Raw genomic sequence first — 17,611 nt, forward strand, 5'->3', positions numbered from 1 at the left:
AACCAAGCCCCCCCACAATCTTCACTACCCCTACCTCTTCGGCTCAACAGGACTCTCATTGTTGAGGTGGGACCCTTCCTGAGCTCCAGCTCCCTTTGCGGACTGTCTCCTGTTGCCGAAACATGAGATGTCCAATAAAAGAGCCTCTTGTGGGTTGTGCTCGCTAGGTCCCATTTGCAAAATAGGCAAGTTCAACTTTAAGTAAATGGCTAAATCCAATAAGAACCTATATGAGCGCTGCATTCAATTTTCAATCACTAAAATAAAAAGGGTTTTGTCAGATATTTCCATTTTTTTTTTTTTTTCAAACATTTTGGTGAGACCGGGTACAGTTGTAACACGGGGACAGTTGTATCAGTCTGAGTTTGTCCAATTGCAAGAGAGTTTTATATGTACCACTGATATAGGATATTCCCTTTTCCATTTTAACCTTACATACGACGTTTGAAGACTCTGAGGGACATTGTCTCAAGTTTGTCAGGGAAAAAAAACAAAATTGTATTTTCTCTTCCCGTTGTTTGATGTCAAATAATCTAAAGATTGACACATTTCTGGCACATGTCTCTATTGTCCACATTCTTTGCTTCAATCGCGTGTTTTTTTTTTAATCCTAGCTAATAATCACATGGAGAAAATGTTAGCTTAATGATGGCTGATAGGTACACATACATGTGTCACATCCTGAAATGAGAACTTCTGTATAGTCTGTAGACAAATGCGAGGGCAACGAAAGGAAAGATAATAAAAATGGGTACAGTGTTTCGACTGCAAGCAATTTGCCCACGAAGGCTACACCCTAGGCTCTGGCTTATTTGCTACAACTGCTTGTAAGACTCTGATTAGCAATGCTGTCAATACAAAATAGTAGATATGACACAAGCACTTTGTTCTATTCTATGCTTTTCTTGTCATATATTTCTATTAAACAAAGATTTCTTTAAATATTGGACAATCTGAAGCTTATTAGTTATAATGGATCACACTGTTACAATAGTTCATTAGCATGGTTACAACAGTATCTGGTACTGGGTACTGTTGTAATACTGTCTATCTCTCTGTTTGATAGACTGTCACAGACTTTTGGAGCTACTTAACACGCTACCGTTGATGTCTACTTGTAAAATACAAATTGAGGTACCATGTATAAAAGTTCGAGAGGACTATCACAAAATATCATAAAATCTGGAAAATGTGTCAAAACGGTACCCAGTCTCCCCTAATCAAAGTGCAACATTTATGATCACATTGAAAGTATCTTAGCCATTATTACCCCAAATGTTCATGTCGAAATGATGAGTAGATTTTGTCCCTAAATCGAACCGTTAATATTGAACCAAAACTCAACGAAAAAGATAAACTGCCAAATAATTTAGTTCTGGATTGGAACTCTTGGAATTTACAGTGAATTTGGAGAGGGATATCTTGTTCAAAAAGTCAACTCCGTTCTTCATTTCCAGGCTGCGTCTTCACTGTAGGAGAAACAAGCTGGTCAGGGAGCTTGAGGAGTTGGTTCGACTTGCCACGTCTTTACATACTCAGCTCAAAAGGTTAGTTCACTTTATGATTGCTTTTTATGTACTTTAACCATCTACATAGAAGTTCTTGAATTACAAACTGCATCAATTAGAAGGAGGCCAGTGCTTGAGATGGAAGTTGACATTTTTGAAAGTTTGCCATTCTTATGTTGGCGCCGTCTGTAGGCATGGGTTGTACTATCTTAACATTGCATGTTTCAGCCCCCCACCCCAAAAAAAAGTTTCAGCCCAAACAGCCGCCCCCCCCCAAAAAAAAAAATTGGGGGGAATGGAACTTCTTCTGGCCTAATTACTTGTTACTTCTCTTCACTCATTGAATTGGTTGGGCTTTTTTTATAGTTAAAAACAAAAACATTCTGCTCTTAAATATTTAGATATTCCTTTTATGTTATGTATGTACACATTGATGGACCAGATTTTTTTTATAATTAGGAATTTATTTATTTGAAAAACAATTGAGTGCAACACTTGGAGGAAAACATACTTATGAAGCTCTATGGAATTATTGATTTTGAATTGATTTAGGGCTACACAGTACAAATATGCGTGAGTTGATTTAAAGCTATACATATATTCACGCTCATTCTGTACACTTTTCAGAAAACGTTACAAATATTCACTTTTGGACAGGAATCTGAAGAACCTCCATGCACCATAAGCTTTACGAGTAAATTTATTTGATCAGCATTAGATTATCTGTGCAACTCTTCCTTAATTTTATTTCTTGTGTGTCTCACGCAGCCTGTCCGCCAGTACACTGTCATGTTCTTCTGGGAGCAGCAGAGGATCTTTGACGTCAAGCCGCGGCTCACTGGCCACCAACTCAAGCCTGGGCTCAACATCCTCTCTAAGTTTCACTGACATCTACCTGGAGCAGCCTGAGCTGGCCGACCCAGACTTCCAAAACAAACTGGACAGCCTCCTCCAGGAAGGCGGGCAGGGGGGCTACCGGCCCTCCAACTCCATTACCACTATACACGAACATGAAGTGGTAACAAGCAGCAATGGCAGAGATGCTAATAGGCCCGAAGACCAAAATATGAGGATTTGTGTAGATTTTGAAAAAGGTGTGGAAGTAGTTCCAGGTGGAGAAGGTGGAATATCCAGGATTCAAGCACTCAGACTCTCAGAGACTCCCCACTCCATGAGCTCTTTGTCACCACGCTCTTCGCTGTCTTCCCTTTCGCCACCTTGCTCCCCGTTGGTTACGGATGTTACCTTCCTTTCCGGAGAAGCTTTTGCCAGCCAAGTGGGGCCTAGAGGGGTCAGACTAGATCTGGAACTTCAAAGCAGACTAGCTGAGCTGGATCTCAAGCTGGACTCCGAGAAACAGCGGCAGGATGAGTGTGGGGTCCCCGGTGGGCTCGAGGGGAAGCAGAAACGCAATATCATGCTGGTTGAAGGGGGGAAAGGTAAAACAGCACTCAGCCCTACCTCAATATAAAATTTATACACAAAAATTTATAAAAACAATATAGTTGCCTTAAAAAAAGTAATATACTTTAACATTTTTAAGTCAATTCTTTCTGTAGAATTTAAAGGTTATCCCATATTCTCAAACATGCAAAATGTGAGGTAATAGTAAAACATTTTTTGCATAAAATCTGTGTATATTTTATCGGTATGTTCCACCAATGCATTTTGAAGACAGCCTGTCCTGTCTTTGACATCCTGAACTGTGACGATGTCAGAGTAACACAAGTATGCTTGCAAGCCAGTCGTCATATTGTTTTATGTGTTGATTCATTCAGGAGGTTACGAGTGTTTTAAGCGGAATTTTGGTAGTTTTTGTGGAGAATGCATAGGCATTGTGTGGCAGGTGGAGGCAGTAATGGTACATTAGACAGTGTAAATTTGTAAAGATTACGCAAGTGTGGAAAGGCCCTACAAAGTGGTTGTTGTTTGTCTTGGCGCATTTCGAGTTGCATTTCGATAGGGAATCAACAATAAATCTATGTGATATTTGCAGTGCAACACCTACAGCAATTAATATTGAATCTGTTGGTCTTTAATACGGTGTGTTCCCAACTGACAAGCTAACTGCGCTAAACAACGTAAAATCTAAATCACCTTAATGAAAAAGGATATAATCAGGTTATTAAATTGAACATTATTTCAGAAGAAGGATCTTAAACACAACCTACCAATTGGTGTTTGGGAAATGATCACTCTTCTTCTCTTGGTTGCAGATGTCAAGTTCGCCCTCGTCACTCGCCTCAACCACTGTTTCAAACTGATACAGCTCTATATCTAATTCTCTGGCACTATGACTTTTTTTTCATTATGATCGTTCATAAAATCGGGATCATAGAAATTTGTTCAGTACAATTGCTGTCTGTTTCGGGGCTCACCTCACATGTTGTGTTACTTCAATGAAGTCGTAGCCCTACAGCAAACAAGCCAGATGGGTCAACTTTGAGACTAAAATTCTCTTACCTGGCGCATGGAATATTTTGCAACATAATTGTAGGGAGAAACACTACAAACTCTGTGTCGAATTGAGAAAATAAAACATTCCTGTTTGGCAATTCCTTTCAGCTTCAGAGTTGCAAGTGACATCACTTGCAGTGGGGCCGAAGAAGATGAGTGTGATCTCGGCTGTGTCAGACGAGTCTGTCGCAGGTGACAGTGGTGTTTACGAACCATCCGAGCGCAGGTATGAATACCAACCCATCTTTTAACTTTAAATAAAAACAAACAGTTTCAGTGATTTTTGCATTTCATCCAGACCAGGCCTTGCTGCAGAACTCCTCTCATCAGATGAGGAGAGGCTATCCCTCAGCTGTGCTCAGGTGCAGCTTGGCTTTCGCTATGAGCCTCGAGACCAGCGCTTCACTATCACCGTCATGCAGCTTTCCAATTGCAACGCTTTCTGTCTTCCTGCTGATCAGAAAATGTAAATATTCAGTCAAAAGTTTTCAGTGATCCATTGTTACAGTGAGCCTCAACATGAATTCATTTAATGCCATTTTTTGCCATTTTGACTGATTTATAAGGCTTACAGAAAATGTAGTTTTGTAGCTTTTTTGTCCTTTTTGTCAATCTTTCAGAAACGTATGTTTCTAGCCTTTACAATTGTTTAATTAACAACAGTTAACACTGTTATGTTTCTTGAAAGTACTCATTTATAGAAAAACAGCTTTTTGTGAAAGGATGCATTTTAATGTTTTTTGTTTTTTTTTTGCATTTGTAATATCGCCACTATCTAAACAATGCTTACTATAAGCACAAGGGCACTTTGCTTCAAAATATTTTTTTTTGCAAGAACACTTAGCTCATATGAACAAAGCATGAACTTTGCCAGAACCTTTCAGCACCCAATGTTATCGGTGACATGATCACACGATATCAGTTACCATGGAGATGCACAAAACATCATGCCCTCTGCCAGACGATGACAAAGTTTCTTCGTCATGACAAAACAACTATGTTATCGTTTTCGAAAGAGAAAAGCTCAAAGCGTTAACCGTCTGTAATTATCCATATATTCGATACTGTGACCACACTGCTTCACTACGCCAATACTCGACATATGGGGCCGCCTACACAATTCAATCACTGGATATTGAAATATAATATTGTGAATGTGCTTGATTGCTGTTGAGATTGTATTGTTTTCTGTTATTAGTGTCAATAAATTTGTTCAAACCAAATTCAATCACTGGATACAGGAATTAAGACTCGGAAGTAGTCTTGTGTGGACAAAGATCTGCCATCTAATGTTGATTTATCATTTTAAAACCATTCCCTGAGGCTTGATACTTACTTTATGAGCTACACCAAACCCTTTAAACAAAACAAAAAAAAGTTATTTTTACATTTTGGCACTCAGGGACAACCCTTCTTAAAATGTATTTGTACTGTATGTAATTGCACTGAATGTGTTAAATAGAAAAATAATGCACTCCTAAACTTTTCAAAAACATGCCCCCCCACAACACTCCTGTTGACAACAAATATTGTTTTTATGCTGTTATTTTGTCAGCTTTTTTTCTAGTTTGATACAATACTAGGTGAAAACTACAATGTACAGTGAAGGCAGATAACTCTACTCAGGTTTTCTTGCTGTAAAACCAGCAAGAAAAACAGAAACATTTGCACTGTAGCTGCAGGTCAAACATTGACTCACGATTTTTAAAAAGCTAACATGTGATGTCATACGCAGGTACATTCGCGTAGCAGTACTCCCTTGCATTGAGACGACATGCTGTCTATTTCGAACGTGCGGATACCCTCCACAAGAAGCTGTGGACTTTAACGAGGTCTTCGGTGTGCAGCTTTCGCACAGTGCACTGCGGCAGAAGACGCTGAGGATTGATGTTTGCGACACAGACAAGTCGGGCCACGAACAATGCCTCGTGAGTCCCATTGCATTCCTCAGCTTATGTGCATAAGGAAAACCTTGCTTTTTTCACATCCAGCTAATAAAATAGTTCACCCTATTTTACACACTAAAAGGTGCACCTAAAAATCTCAATTTGGCCAGAAATTTGCGCCTTATGTACCGCAGAATCCGATGGTTAGATTTGAAAATGCACCAAAAAATGTGTGACATACAAGATTTCACTGTATATTACTGCATTTGAGCAATGATTGATCAAATTGATAAACATTATTAATTTAAATTGTAAATCATTGTATGCAACAGGAACCAAACCCAAGTAGTGGTGGTGAGAACGCTGGCACTTTACCACTAGACCACCAGTGGTACAGCTGACATACGACAATGCATTAGAGCACAGGTGTCAAAGAGGCGGCCCGCGGGCCAGATCAGGCCCGCTAAGGGATTGAATCCGGCCCACGAGACAACACTCAGAGAAGCGCAAGAGAAAAACAAGCTGCAGGTTGAAATAGGTCAACTTGATGTTGCCAAAGCCAGGTGCCTCAAACAAAGACACTGTACTTGTATTTCTTTCTCTCTCTCTCTCTTTCTTTTCCACCCCTTTTCTCCCACTTTGTCTCTGTCTCTTTCACTCTCTGTGTCTCTCTTTTTCTCTTCCTAGGTTGCTCTTTGTTTCTTTGTCCCTCTGTCCTTTTCTCCCACTCTGTCTCTTTCACGATCTGTGTCTCTCTTTTTCTCTTTTCTCTTTCTCTCTTCATACCCTTCGCGCTTTGTTTTCTCTTTTCTCTCCCTCTGTCTTTCTCTTTCTCTTTGGATTTTTTTCTTCCTCTCCCTTTCTTTCCCCTCTCTCATGACTTTTTATCTCTTTTGTTTATCACGCTCTCTCCCTCTTTCTCTTTTTCTGTCTTTGTCCCGCCCTCTCCTTTTCCCTCCCTCTTTCTCTTATTTCTTTATCTCTTTTTTCTTTCTCTTTATTCTACTAGTCCGGCCCCCGACAGAATGTCTGTTCTATTGTGTGGCCCCTGACTTAAAATGAGTTTGACACCCCTGCATTAGAGCCTATCTCATTATCACTCTATTTTCACTCACAGTGCTAAGAATACTGATTTGACTAGAACATTCTAATAGCTTAAACCGTCTCTGTACTTCTTCACCAGCGAATGCAAGAGAATTGAGGAACAGAAAGTCTTTGAACAATTTACTATACAAGCGCTTTTACAAAAGTATACATATTGAACCGAGGGGTTATTGGCGCATACTGTATGTGAAGAAGTGGAGAGGCTGTTTCACTATTAGAATGCACTACGCAAAACTGTGTTGCTGATACCGTGACTAAAAATAGGGCGACAACGGGATAAGTTATATTGCCTTTTTGTATGTCATTCATACCACTGGTGGTCTACTGAAAACGTGTCGGAGTGTTTACCATCACTACTCCAGTTTCTCATTGCTTAAAATAATTTTGGTCAGCGACACACATTGACTGATCAATATTTACATCATTGTATTCATCTTTACCGTAAGTGTATATACAGCCACCTGTTTATACAAAAATACACTCAGTACCTCTTACTTTAGTTTCAATATAGCGCGGCAAATGCAGTAATATTATTATTTTTTTCATCCCCACAGGCAGGAGCTCAGATCAGCCTTGCTGATGTCAGTTGTTCTCAGGAGAGAAGAACCAAGTGGTATAACTTGCTCAGTCATGATTTTCTGACAAATATCAGCAGCAAGGACATGGACAGCACCACAGCCAGCAGCTTGAAAATGGTAGGAGCTAATGCAAGATAACCGTGAACTGTGCATCACTTGATTCATCATGTTTATGATATTATTCAAGGGAAGTGACTTTTATTTGAGATGAAAAAGGAGGGAAATAACAGATTTTGCCTGTTTTAGACGAGCGCTTCCAGTGGTGACAGAGTTCCGGACAATGAGGAAGCGTGGTAAGTTTCTTTTAATCCGAATGTGTTTGATTGATCTTGTGATGCACTGACTTCCACACCCACACACAGCTACTGTATTTTGTCAAAATGTCAACTCATTGTTAGGCATTTCTGCGGTAAACATGTCTTCCTGTTGCCATGTGAGGGCAGATGTAAAGGAAACAGGAGACTCTGGATCCTGAGTGTATGTGGCATGACAAAACGCCCTGGAATGTGTGATCAGAATGTCGCCGGGCCTGTTTTTTAACATAAAGAAAACTGCCTAGATTTTCTAAACATTTTGTGACATTATTTAGGAGACAAAATTGCATTTGTTGAGGAGTGAATGGATAATATTATTTTAAATTTGATGCTTAAATGTTTCATACAATGTGGCGGCATTAGTTAAATCTCTATAAAGCAGTGGTTCTTAGCCTGGGTTCAATCAAACCCGAGGGTTTCGGTGAGTCAGTCTCAGGTTTGGTGGAGCCTCCGACGCAAAAGTGGTCAGACCATTATATTTGATATATTTTTGCGATCTTTTCCCTTCTTGAAAAATGTGTAAGATCGAAAATATGTCTGGATTTCTCTACTCATGGAACTAACAACAAACTGCCACACACTTAGATAAGCTTGCAAAGTCTTTTGACAGATGCTTCCCTGCTCAAGCCTCAGCCATCATGCGTGAAATGGCCATTCACGATTGATGATGACGCAGCAGGAGTTAGTAATGAATACCTTGACGAAATCATCGAAATTCATCAGAACTAGGTTCAGCAGCAACTATTTAGATCAACAACCCTTTAAACGTTTTGGTTTCAAGAAATGGAAAAGTATCCAGTTATTCTCAAAAAATCCCTAGGTTTTTTTTATACCATTTGTTACAACATATCTTTGTGAGCGATCCTTTTTGAGGACACTGAACATAAAAACAACCAAAAGGAACAGACTTTGCTTTGAAAATTCCATGAGAGTAGCACTTGCCAAGGTGAAGTCACCCATACAAGAACTGTTCTCACAGCAGATGTAACACTGATTTGCAGTTATTATATAGTAATTTAATGTGAGTTCATGCAATTTGTTAGTTTTGTTCTTCATCGTTCATTATTTGTAACAGAAGCTGAACTATATGTCTTGAATTTGAAAAAAAAAAGGGTATTTTACTCTACACGAAAGTAGAGTTTTGGCTGGGATGGGCTCCAGCCCCCCCGCGACCCTAATGAGGATAAGCGGTACGGCTGATGAGATGAGATGAGATGAGAAAGTAGAGTTTGTCTAATGCGCATATGGTGGGGTTTCATAGCTCCAACAAGGTTAAGAACCACTGCTATAGAATATCAAATTAAAACTATGGTTAACTTGGACTGTTGTATATATGTGACTGATAGTTCACATACTAGCCTTAGCACTTGAACCTAAACACTCAAACATTACTTTGTAGATTCCAAATTCATACTTAGTCATTAAATCGTTTACTGACTTGTTAATGCAACCTTTACGCTCAGGCACGGTGACCTGCTGGAGGTGTTTGACAACGAAGAGGAGCTCTGTGAAGTTACAGCAGAACCTTTGGAGGAAGGAGACCTGTTCTACACTGATGGTGGCCAATGGGAGATAGAGGAGGAGCAGCAGGGCGAGGAGGAGGAGGAGGAGGAGGAGGAGCAGTATGTAGAAACACAAGTCCCTACTGTAGCCACCATCAAAGAAAAGGTAAAAAAAAAAAACAGAGAGAGAGAACAAGAGAAAAACACAAGTTTTCTTATCTTATTACATTTTTAATTGGCGAAGGTGAACAAGGAAACAAGTATGGACAGGTTATCCTTATCGAGTCACCACTCAGTAGTCCGGCCAAAGGAAAGGCGTGCTGACCTGACACAACAGCAAGCGTTCATGCGAGGCAGCGCCATCATCCGCTCGAAGACCTTCTCCCCAGGTCCTCAGAGCCATTACATCTGTAGGGTGAGTTCATTGCTTGCCCCTACAGCTGCAGTCAGAAGAATTAGACCTCCACTACAGTTCATTGGTATGTCGCTTGTAGATCAACCGTAGTGACAGCGACAGCTCCACACTCTCCAAGAAGTCTCCGTTTGTGAGAAACGCCTCAGAGAGACGCAGCATGCGCATTAAAAAGGTATTAACCTACTACTTTAGTTTAACTTTTGTTACTTTTTGTAAGGAATTTAAAAATATACATGTAATTCACACCATCATTTATGAAGTGCCTTACTATCGTGAAAAATGAAACATGATTGGGTCAATATTGATTTCTTGGATCTTTTTTCGAAGTAATATATCACAAAAGTTTAATATACTAACAATAGGAACTTTGAAAAATGTACTTTGAAATAACAACCCCTAGCTTCAAGATTTATTTTGAAAAATTTGCATAATTGAAATTGGAAAAAGTTTTGAAATGGCTGGTGCCATATTTCTTTTGTCGTAAATTTTTCACACATTAGGTGCACCGTACTATAAGGTGCGTTCATCGCATATTAGTGCAATGGTATATGTCAGTGATTTTTAACCACTGTGCCAAGACACACTAGTGTGGCGTGAGAGATTGTCAGGTGTGCCGTGAAAAATTATCCAATGTCACTTTTTAAAATTTAAAATTTTATAAAACATTTATGAATCATTTTTTACAAATATTATGTCATTGTCAAGTGTCTGTGCTGTAAAAACTCGGGGTATTATAAATTATATTGTAATTAAACATACTGTTCAGTGTCATTTTATAACATTTTTGGTTAGGGGTGTGCTGCAAAATTTTCCCAATGTAAAAAACATGCCCTGGCTCAAAAAAAGGTTGAAAAACACACTGGTATATGTCACTGACTGAATCACGAGACATTGTTTGCAGTGGGAATCAAACCCAAGTAGTGGCGGTGAGATCGCTGACGCATTGCCACTTGCCCACCGGTTGTAAAGATGACCTACAAATGGCATTAGAGCTTATATCATTATCACACAATCTTTGTGCGTCAATAACCTCGCGGTTTGATATGCATGTGTACGTAAAAAAGCTGGTATAGTATTTTGTTTAAGGGCTTTCTGTTTTTTCCAGTCTCAAATTTTAGTTGGTGAATAAGGGGAAAAGACTGTTTAACCTATTAGAATTGAATATGCAAATCAGTGTTCCTGAAGGGAGCGGTGGTTCCCGGACTGTCTCATTTCCACTGGCTCTGTAATTTGCGTTATGGTGCCCAATAGATGACCGTCCAGAGCTTGGGCAGGAACTGGGGTTGGAAGGGGAACAAGCTTCAACCCCATTCTCTGGGCTAAGGCCGTGTCCAGGATGTTGACCTCCGCGCCCGAATTCACAAGGGCGGACAGGGACTGGGTGGACCCGGGACTCCGAAGGTGGACCTGGAGCACTGGCCTTCCGGTCTGGGAGATTGGGGTGTGGACGGGACTCAGTCGGATGACTCCAACCGTCCGATGAGCTCCCCCTTTTGTCGGGGGATAATACCCGGTGTCCTTGCCCGCCACAGTACAGACAGAGGCCTTCGGAGAATCGCCGCTGACGCTCCTCTACGGACAGGGACGCTCAATCCACTTCAATAGCCTCCGGTGGGTCTAGTAGGATTGTAGGTGGTTGCTGGAATTCCGAAGCAGGGCCACCCCCTTCGGGCGAGCAGGAAGGTTAGTGACTCTGGCGACCCCTCTCACGGCATCGTCCCTGGACCCGACGATCAATCCGAGGCGTGCAATAGCCTCGTCAACACTGGTTGGCGGAGAGTAGGACACCAACTCGTCCTTCATATAGTTTGTTAAGCTGTGGAGATAGGCGTCCACGTACGCCTCAGAGTTCCAGTTACCATGGCTCGCTAGGGTTCGAAAGTTGATCGAAAAATCGTCGAACGGCGCTTTCCCTGCTGTATGATCATCAGCGATCTCGATGCTTCGGCTGATGATCCCGTGTCGAACACCTTGAGGATTTCCTGGGCCAGGAGATCGAACGAGGAACACGCCACTGATCCCCGTTCAAATTCAGCCGTTCCCCAGAGGTGAGCCCTCCCGGACAGGTGGTTGATGGTAAAGGCCACCTTGGCCGCTTCGGATGCGAAGTTTCGGGGTTGCAAGTCGAAAATGAGCCGCCAGTTTACGAGGAATGCGTGTACCTGAGCGGGGTCGCCACAAAACTTCTCCGGTGCGCCCACTCGCGGCTCCGCCGCTCCGATGGCGGACGCTTTCGTGAACGGGACAGGCGGGGTGTGCGGCGGCACGGCAGCAGGAGAATTCCCAGGAAGCGGGGCTGATCCGTGCAGCAAACTGGCAAGCACCTCCGGGAGCGCGTCAAGCCATTGTTGCTGGCGCTGAAGCAACTGTTGTTGCTGCCGAACCAGCCGAAGAATGGCGGACACTTCGCTCGACATCCGTCGGACCTCCCCCTCAGTCCGACGTGACCGCTGTTTGTCGGAGGTACTCTCTGTCTTTCTTCGATCGGCGCTTGTGAGAGAGTTTGTTGGGTCCTTTTGCTGGTCAGTCTGTACTGTCAGAGACCAGAAACCGAGACAGGACCCACTTGCGTTTGTTTTTCTCAGTTTTATTTAGAAGGAGGAAAAGGCTTGCGCCCACAATCCAGTGATCGTCGGTCACAGGTAGCAGTTCACTCGGAACGCAGAAGTGGCACTTCCGTGGCGAGCGAAAGCGGTGTCGAGAGCAGGGGAAGAACAGGGCGATGGCCGGGACGGAGGAGCAGAAACGTAATCGAGTTCAGAAAAGTAGCCGAGAGTCAAACAGGAATCAAGACAGGATAGTCAGGGTTGAAAGGGCTTGCCTAGCACGGGGCTGAGGTTTGCAGACAGACTGACAAACATTAACAGGAAGACGGGGTTTGAAAAGAGATGAGCAGCCAATCAGCGTCTGAGGCAGTTGGCGCCAAAGGGGCAGACTCAGGTGCCTCGCATCAGTAATAATGACAGTTCCTTGCACGATAGGTAGAAATAGTATAATGATGATGGTGGTCTAGTGGTAAAATGTACGTACTCTCACCGCCATTGTTTGGGTTCAATTCACGTTGTATACAATGTTTTGTAATTTAGGTCAACGATGTTTAACAATAATTTCTCAAACTAGGTAATATACCGTAAAACCTTCCGCTGTATTCTCCGCTAAATAAGGCACACTTTTAATTTTACGACCAAATTGGGGTTTTTAGGTGCTCCTTATAATCCGGAAATTATATTGATAAACATTTGCAATAACTAAGAAATAATGAAAATACGTTTTTATATGTTTCAGTTGGAAAATGTCCACTAGTACTTGTCAAGGTTTTTTCCATTTACTGGTACTTATGAAATAAATTAAAATAAGCTACAATTCTTTAATTATAAGCTTTATATCTTTTTCTTTGAGTAACTGGGAGAAAATACACTCCATGGTTCATCAGCACCTTTATGGATTGCGTAATAATTATGGCCCCTTCCTGTAAAAACATTTATGTTACAATGGGAAGAACAAACTAATGGCTCGTCCCCTCCAGCCTCCAGTGCAGGTGAAAGGTCTTGATGGACTGCTGCGCACGTCTTTAGACCTCGAGCTGGACCTACAGGTTTCCCGCACTCGTCGGTTGCGCCTGGATCAGGAGCTACACGTATTGCGCGAACTGAAGGCACAGCTGGAAATGGCACGGCAACAAGGCAGACGTGAGCTTCCTGCCTGGGTCCAAGAAGACGAGCGCTTCCGCCTTCTCCTCAAACACGCAGAGAAGCAGGTGAGAGTTCACCTAACATCCAGGTTTTGCACCACTGTGTAACATTAATCTAAAATAATTTTAAGTTTCAAAATACTCCAAATAATGGTTGTGCCCTAGACTCAAGAGGAACAGCTGCAGGAGAAGCGGGTAGAAAAGATGATGAGGGCGGCTGCCAAGGATGTTCACAAGATCAGAGGCCGCAGCCGAAAGGAAGTGCCCGAGGTGCAGACCTTCAGGTAAATGGAACTTGTTTGTATCGATTGATATCCACTTCCGATTTTTAGAGTAAAACAGCACATTCCGTTCTCCAGGTAGACCATGCGTATGATGTCACATGTACTGACAGAGCTTGGGAAATTCTATCCCGAAACTAGAAAAATTGAACTATTTATGATGCAGTGACCTCTAGTGGTGCATGTTGTGTATGTAGTAGGGTTGTAGTCGGATCCAGAGACAGGCACGGACGGTACATTCGTAGAGTCTTTACTTAACTTCTTCTTCGGTAGTTCTCAAGCACAAGTACAAGGCTGCGCATTACTATACAGCGACACCGCAGGAAGGGGAGTGTATTACACGACACCACATATTCCCTTTTTGTTAGAATAGGACACAAACTGTAGCATTAATCTGAAATACGCAATAACTCTTTGGTAAGTATGAGCTTATAGAAAACATACATTTCAATATTCATTACCAGATTAGAGGTAAATATTTATCAAAGGTAAGCAATAACGTAAGGAACTTTACTGTCAATATCGGTAAGCAAAAGTGTGTAAACCTTGTAACTTAAGCAGACTGTATGAAGATCACATCATAAACAAACATGACAATTTTTTTTAACAATGAACATTCATCATGTCTTTTTTTTTTTTTTTTTTAAACATCACCACATCTTTTCTGTATTTTTTTTTTTAAGTCACATAATCTTGAAGCCATGCAGGAGCATGTCGTATTCTCGGTGCACTCGGAGAGGGATGTGGTGAGGGCACAGTTTCAGGTTCAGGTGGCTCAGCACCTTGGTTGCTTGGCAGGGGGCAAGAATGGGCAAGGTGGAAAGCATTCCACACCTTTCCATTAGACAGCAGGTAAGTGGCAGGACCCTTTTGGGCTACCACTGTCAGTGGCTTGGTGAACCTTGAGTGTCCTTTCGCAATGATTCCAGGTTTGCGGATGCGAACCGCAGATCCAATCTGGAAGCTGGGTGATTTTGCACCGCGACGTTTGTCGGTGTATCGTTTGGACTTCCGTTGTTTGTTTTGTATGTTTTGTAGCATGTTGCCTTTGTCAGCAGTGGGACGCATGGAGTGAAGACCTGTGATGTGAAGCTTTGTATTCAGAGGTCTACCATGCAAAAGTTCAGCGGGGGATACTGAAGTCACGGCATGTGGTGTGGCTCTGTAAGTCTGTAAAAATTCAGTGAAGAAGGCTTTCAGTGCTTTACCTTCGATGTTGGCTGTTTGTAGACAGTCCTTGAAGACTCTGTTGAAACGCTCAATTTCACCGTTGGCTTGTGGGTAGTACACAGAGCTGCGACGGTGTGTGATGTTCCTGTCACTAAGGAATGCTTCAAACTCGGTCAACACGAACTGAGGGCCATTATCAGTAACAATTTCCTGTGGATTACCTTCTCTGCTAAACACAATGGAAAGAAAAGTCATAACAGAGGCAGAAGTAACATTTGAGCAGAAGGCAATCTCAGGCCATCGGCTGTAATAGTCAATGAGGGTGATGGCGAAGCGGCAATCAGCAGGCGCAGAGTGAATAGGACCAACAATGTCCACAGCAACCTTTTCCCAGGCAGCAGTTGGGGTAGGCACAGGCTGTAATGGTGTAGTACGTGTGGTTGCGGTTTTGTCATGCTGCAAGCAGGTGGTGCATGATTTGATGGCAAGCTCAACGTGAGAATCCATTCCAGGCCACCAGTACAAGTCTCTTAGTCTTTGTTTTGTGCGAACTATCCCTTGGTGTGTAGCATGAGCAAGTTGGATCATTTTTTCCTGTAGCTGTTGTGGTATCACAACACGATGAGTGCCACGCACAATGACACTGTTCTGCAAGGCAAGCTCATTTTGCACACGGAAGTATGGCACGATGAGGGGGTCAAGGCCTTTTGCAGTACGAGGCCATCCCTTCTGCATGTAATGTCGCACCTTCTGTAGCACTGGACATTCCTCACATGCACTGGAGAGCTCATCAGCAGTGACTGCAGCAAAATCAGGAGACACAGCAGCCACCATTTCCATGATGCCATCATTTTCCAGTTTCGTCAGCTCCTCCGACACCTTTTCACGCACGGCATATGGGAGTCTGTGTAGCTTTTGCTGGACTGGAGGGACGTCTGCACGCACTTTAAATTTGTGTAGAAAACCTGTAGCAACGCCTAGAGCATTTGTAGTGTTGACAGAGTGACTCATCTCCGATGCAGCAGGTGTTGTAATCTGCCCATCTTGTATGTGGAGGCGAAGTGCAGTGAACAGGTCCATTCCCAGTAGTGGAGTACCGTCAGGAACTATGTAGAAGTCAGTATGTGCACTCTGGTTGCAGTATGTAGCAGTAAGTTGAAGACAGCCCAACACTGGAATTGGCTTCTTCATGTAGGTCACCAGACGTACAGTAGGCTTTGAGAGAGGCAAGTGCATGAATGATTGTCTGTAAATTCTCTCTGGCAGAATTGAAACTGCTGAACCAGTGTCCACAAGCAGGTCAGTAGTAATTGACTGTTCATCATTCGCATGGAGAGCAACTGTACACGTAAGGCGCTTTGGGACTGCAGCTGTAGGGGCTACATGACACACAGTAAGTTCTGGGACAGTAACTTCTCTTACTGATCGAGTAGGAATTGCGCTGCGGCACACTTTACTAAAATGTCCAATTTTTTCACATTGGTTGCATTTTGCATTTTTAGCAGGGCATTTGGGGTCATTTGCTAGATGAGAGTTGGAGCCACAACGGTAGCAGGTTTTGTGTTGATTCCTTTGATCTCTCGAGCGCTGTGTATGTGTACTGCTCTGATTCCTTTTATCTCTTTGTTGCACGAACTTCACAGGAGCGTCGGACACGTGCACATGAGCAATAGCATTAGCTTCTGAAATAGCGGATTCGACTTGTGTAGCAATAGCGATCGCTTTGTCAAGCTTTAAGTCCGTTTCCAACAGCAAGCGTTCTCTGATTCTCGAAGAGGACATCTTCTCAATGAATTGATCCCTAATCATATCATCAGCAAACGTGCCAAAGTCACAGTTAGCAATTAATTCCCTCAATGCGGCAATGAACTGAGCAGTGGTCTCGCCCGGTCTCTGAGCACACCGACGGAACTTGGTACGCTGAGCAACGACATTAATCTTCGGTACAAAGAATGTTTCTAGCGCATCACAGGCGGATTTGTAAGAAGTGCCAGTGTCGGGAAGGGAAAGAAAAATTCTCTGCCCTTCTGTGCCTAAACAGTGCAGCAGTAGTGCGCGTTTCCGTTTGTCCGGCATTTCGTTAGCAGTCAATGCTAGCAGGTAATTTTCGAACATCTGAATCCACGTGGTGTACAACATCGTAGGCTCACTCGGGGTTTCAAGCAAAGCAAGGGGTTGTGAAATTCCGATCCATCCCATCCTCGTCGCCAATATGTTGTGTATGTAGTAGGGTTGTAGTCGGATCCAGAGACAGGCACGGACGGTACATTCGTAGAGTCTTTACTTAACTTCTTCTTCGGTAGTTCTCAAGCACAAGTACAAGGCTGCGCATTACTATACAGCGACACCGCAGGAAGGGGAGTGTATTACAGTTAAGTAAAGACTATGAATGTACCGTCCGTGCCTGTCTCTGAATCCCACTGCAACCCTACTACATACACAACAGTGCATTAATGCACAGGTTATTGGAATGAATAAGCAAAAATAAGTTGACATGCAAATGATAAATTTATAGTTTAGTAGGGACTCAAAATAAGGAGAGAAGACATCAATGAATATCCAACTTGCTAGGAGAACAGGGGACGATTGTACAAGAAAACTTCATGCCAAATTCCAAATTTGTTTTAAAAGCCCTTTCCTGGGCCCTTTCTCTTCAATAAATACCCTAGGCTACAAAAAGCAGATCCGTGCTATAGGTTGTGGAA

At 42.6% G+C, this 17,611-nt stretch overlaps 2 protein-coding genes across 3 annotated transcripts in view; one reads left to right on the top strand and one right to left on the bottom strand.

Annotated features, from left to right (window-relative positions):
* Positions 1–17,611, top strand: part of wwc1 (WW and C2 domain containing 1) — a 66,358-nt gene that overhangs the window by 41,956 nt on the left and 6,791 nt on the right. For both annotated transcript variants that reach the window (XM_088320704.1, XM_088320705.1), the window contains 12 exons: positions 1,458–1,547; positions 2,277–2,947; positions 4,074–4,191; positions 4,264–4,431; positions 5,701–5,893; positions 7,510–7,650; positions 7,780–7,826; positions 9,311–9,515; positions 9,594–9,764; positions 9,844–9,936; positions 13,291–13,521; positions 13,621–13,739. In XM_088320704.1, the coding sequence (XP_088176830.1) occupies positions 1,458–1,547; positions 2,277–2,947; positions 4,074–4,191; positions 4,264–4,431; positions 5,701–5,893; positions 7,510–7,650; positions 7,780–7,826; positions 9,311–9,515; positions 9,594–9,764; positions 9,844–9,936; positions 13,291–13,521; positions 13,621–13,739 (2,247 nt within the window). The remainder of the gene's footprint in view (positions 1–1,457; positions 1,548–2,276; positions 2,948–4,073; positions 4,192–4,263; positions 4,432–5,700; positions 5,894–7,509; positions 7,651–7,779; positions 7,827–9,310; positions 9,516–9,593; positions 9,765–9,843; positions 9,937–13,290; positions 13,522–13,620; positions 13,740–17,611) is intronic.
* Positions 14,270–16,865, bottom strand: LOC148349722 (uncharacterized). Its single transcript, XM_088320706.1, has 2 exons — positions 14,945–16,865; positions 14,270–14,815 (listed from the first exon to the last, which is right to left on the bottom strand). Exons 1-2 carry the CDS (start codon positions 16,713–16,715, stop codon positions 14,415–14,417), a joined length of 2,172 nt encoding a protein of 723 aa, XP_088176832.1. The 5' UTR covers positions 16,716–16,865; the 3' UTR covers positions 14,270–14,414.

Source organism: Urocampus carinirostris, chromosome 17 (assembly GCF_059441175.1).
Source record: "Urocampus carinirostris isolate Australia breed hairy pipefish chromosome 17, RoL_Ucar_1.0, whole genome shotgun sequence".
Taxonomy (NCBI): Eukaryota; Metazoa; Chordata; class Actinopteri; order Syngnathiformes; family Syngnathidae; genus Urocampus; species Urocampus carinirostris.

Bases quoted from the DNA above. Each gene is read 5' to 3' on its own strand.
- LOC148349722 (XM_088320706.1), bottom strand. From the start codon at position 16,715: ATGATTAGGGATCAATTCATTGAGAAGATGTCCTCTTCGAGAATCAGA. The intron at 14,816-14,944 runs GTAAAGCACTGA...TTCACATCACAG, and splicing joins ACAAACAGCCAACATCGAAG to GTCTTCACTCCATGCGTCCC.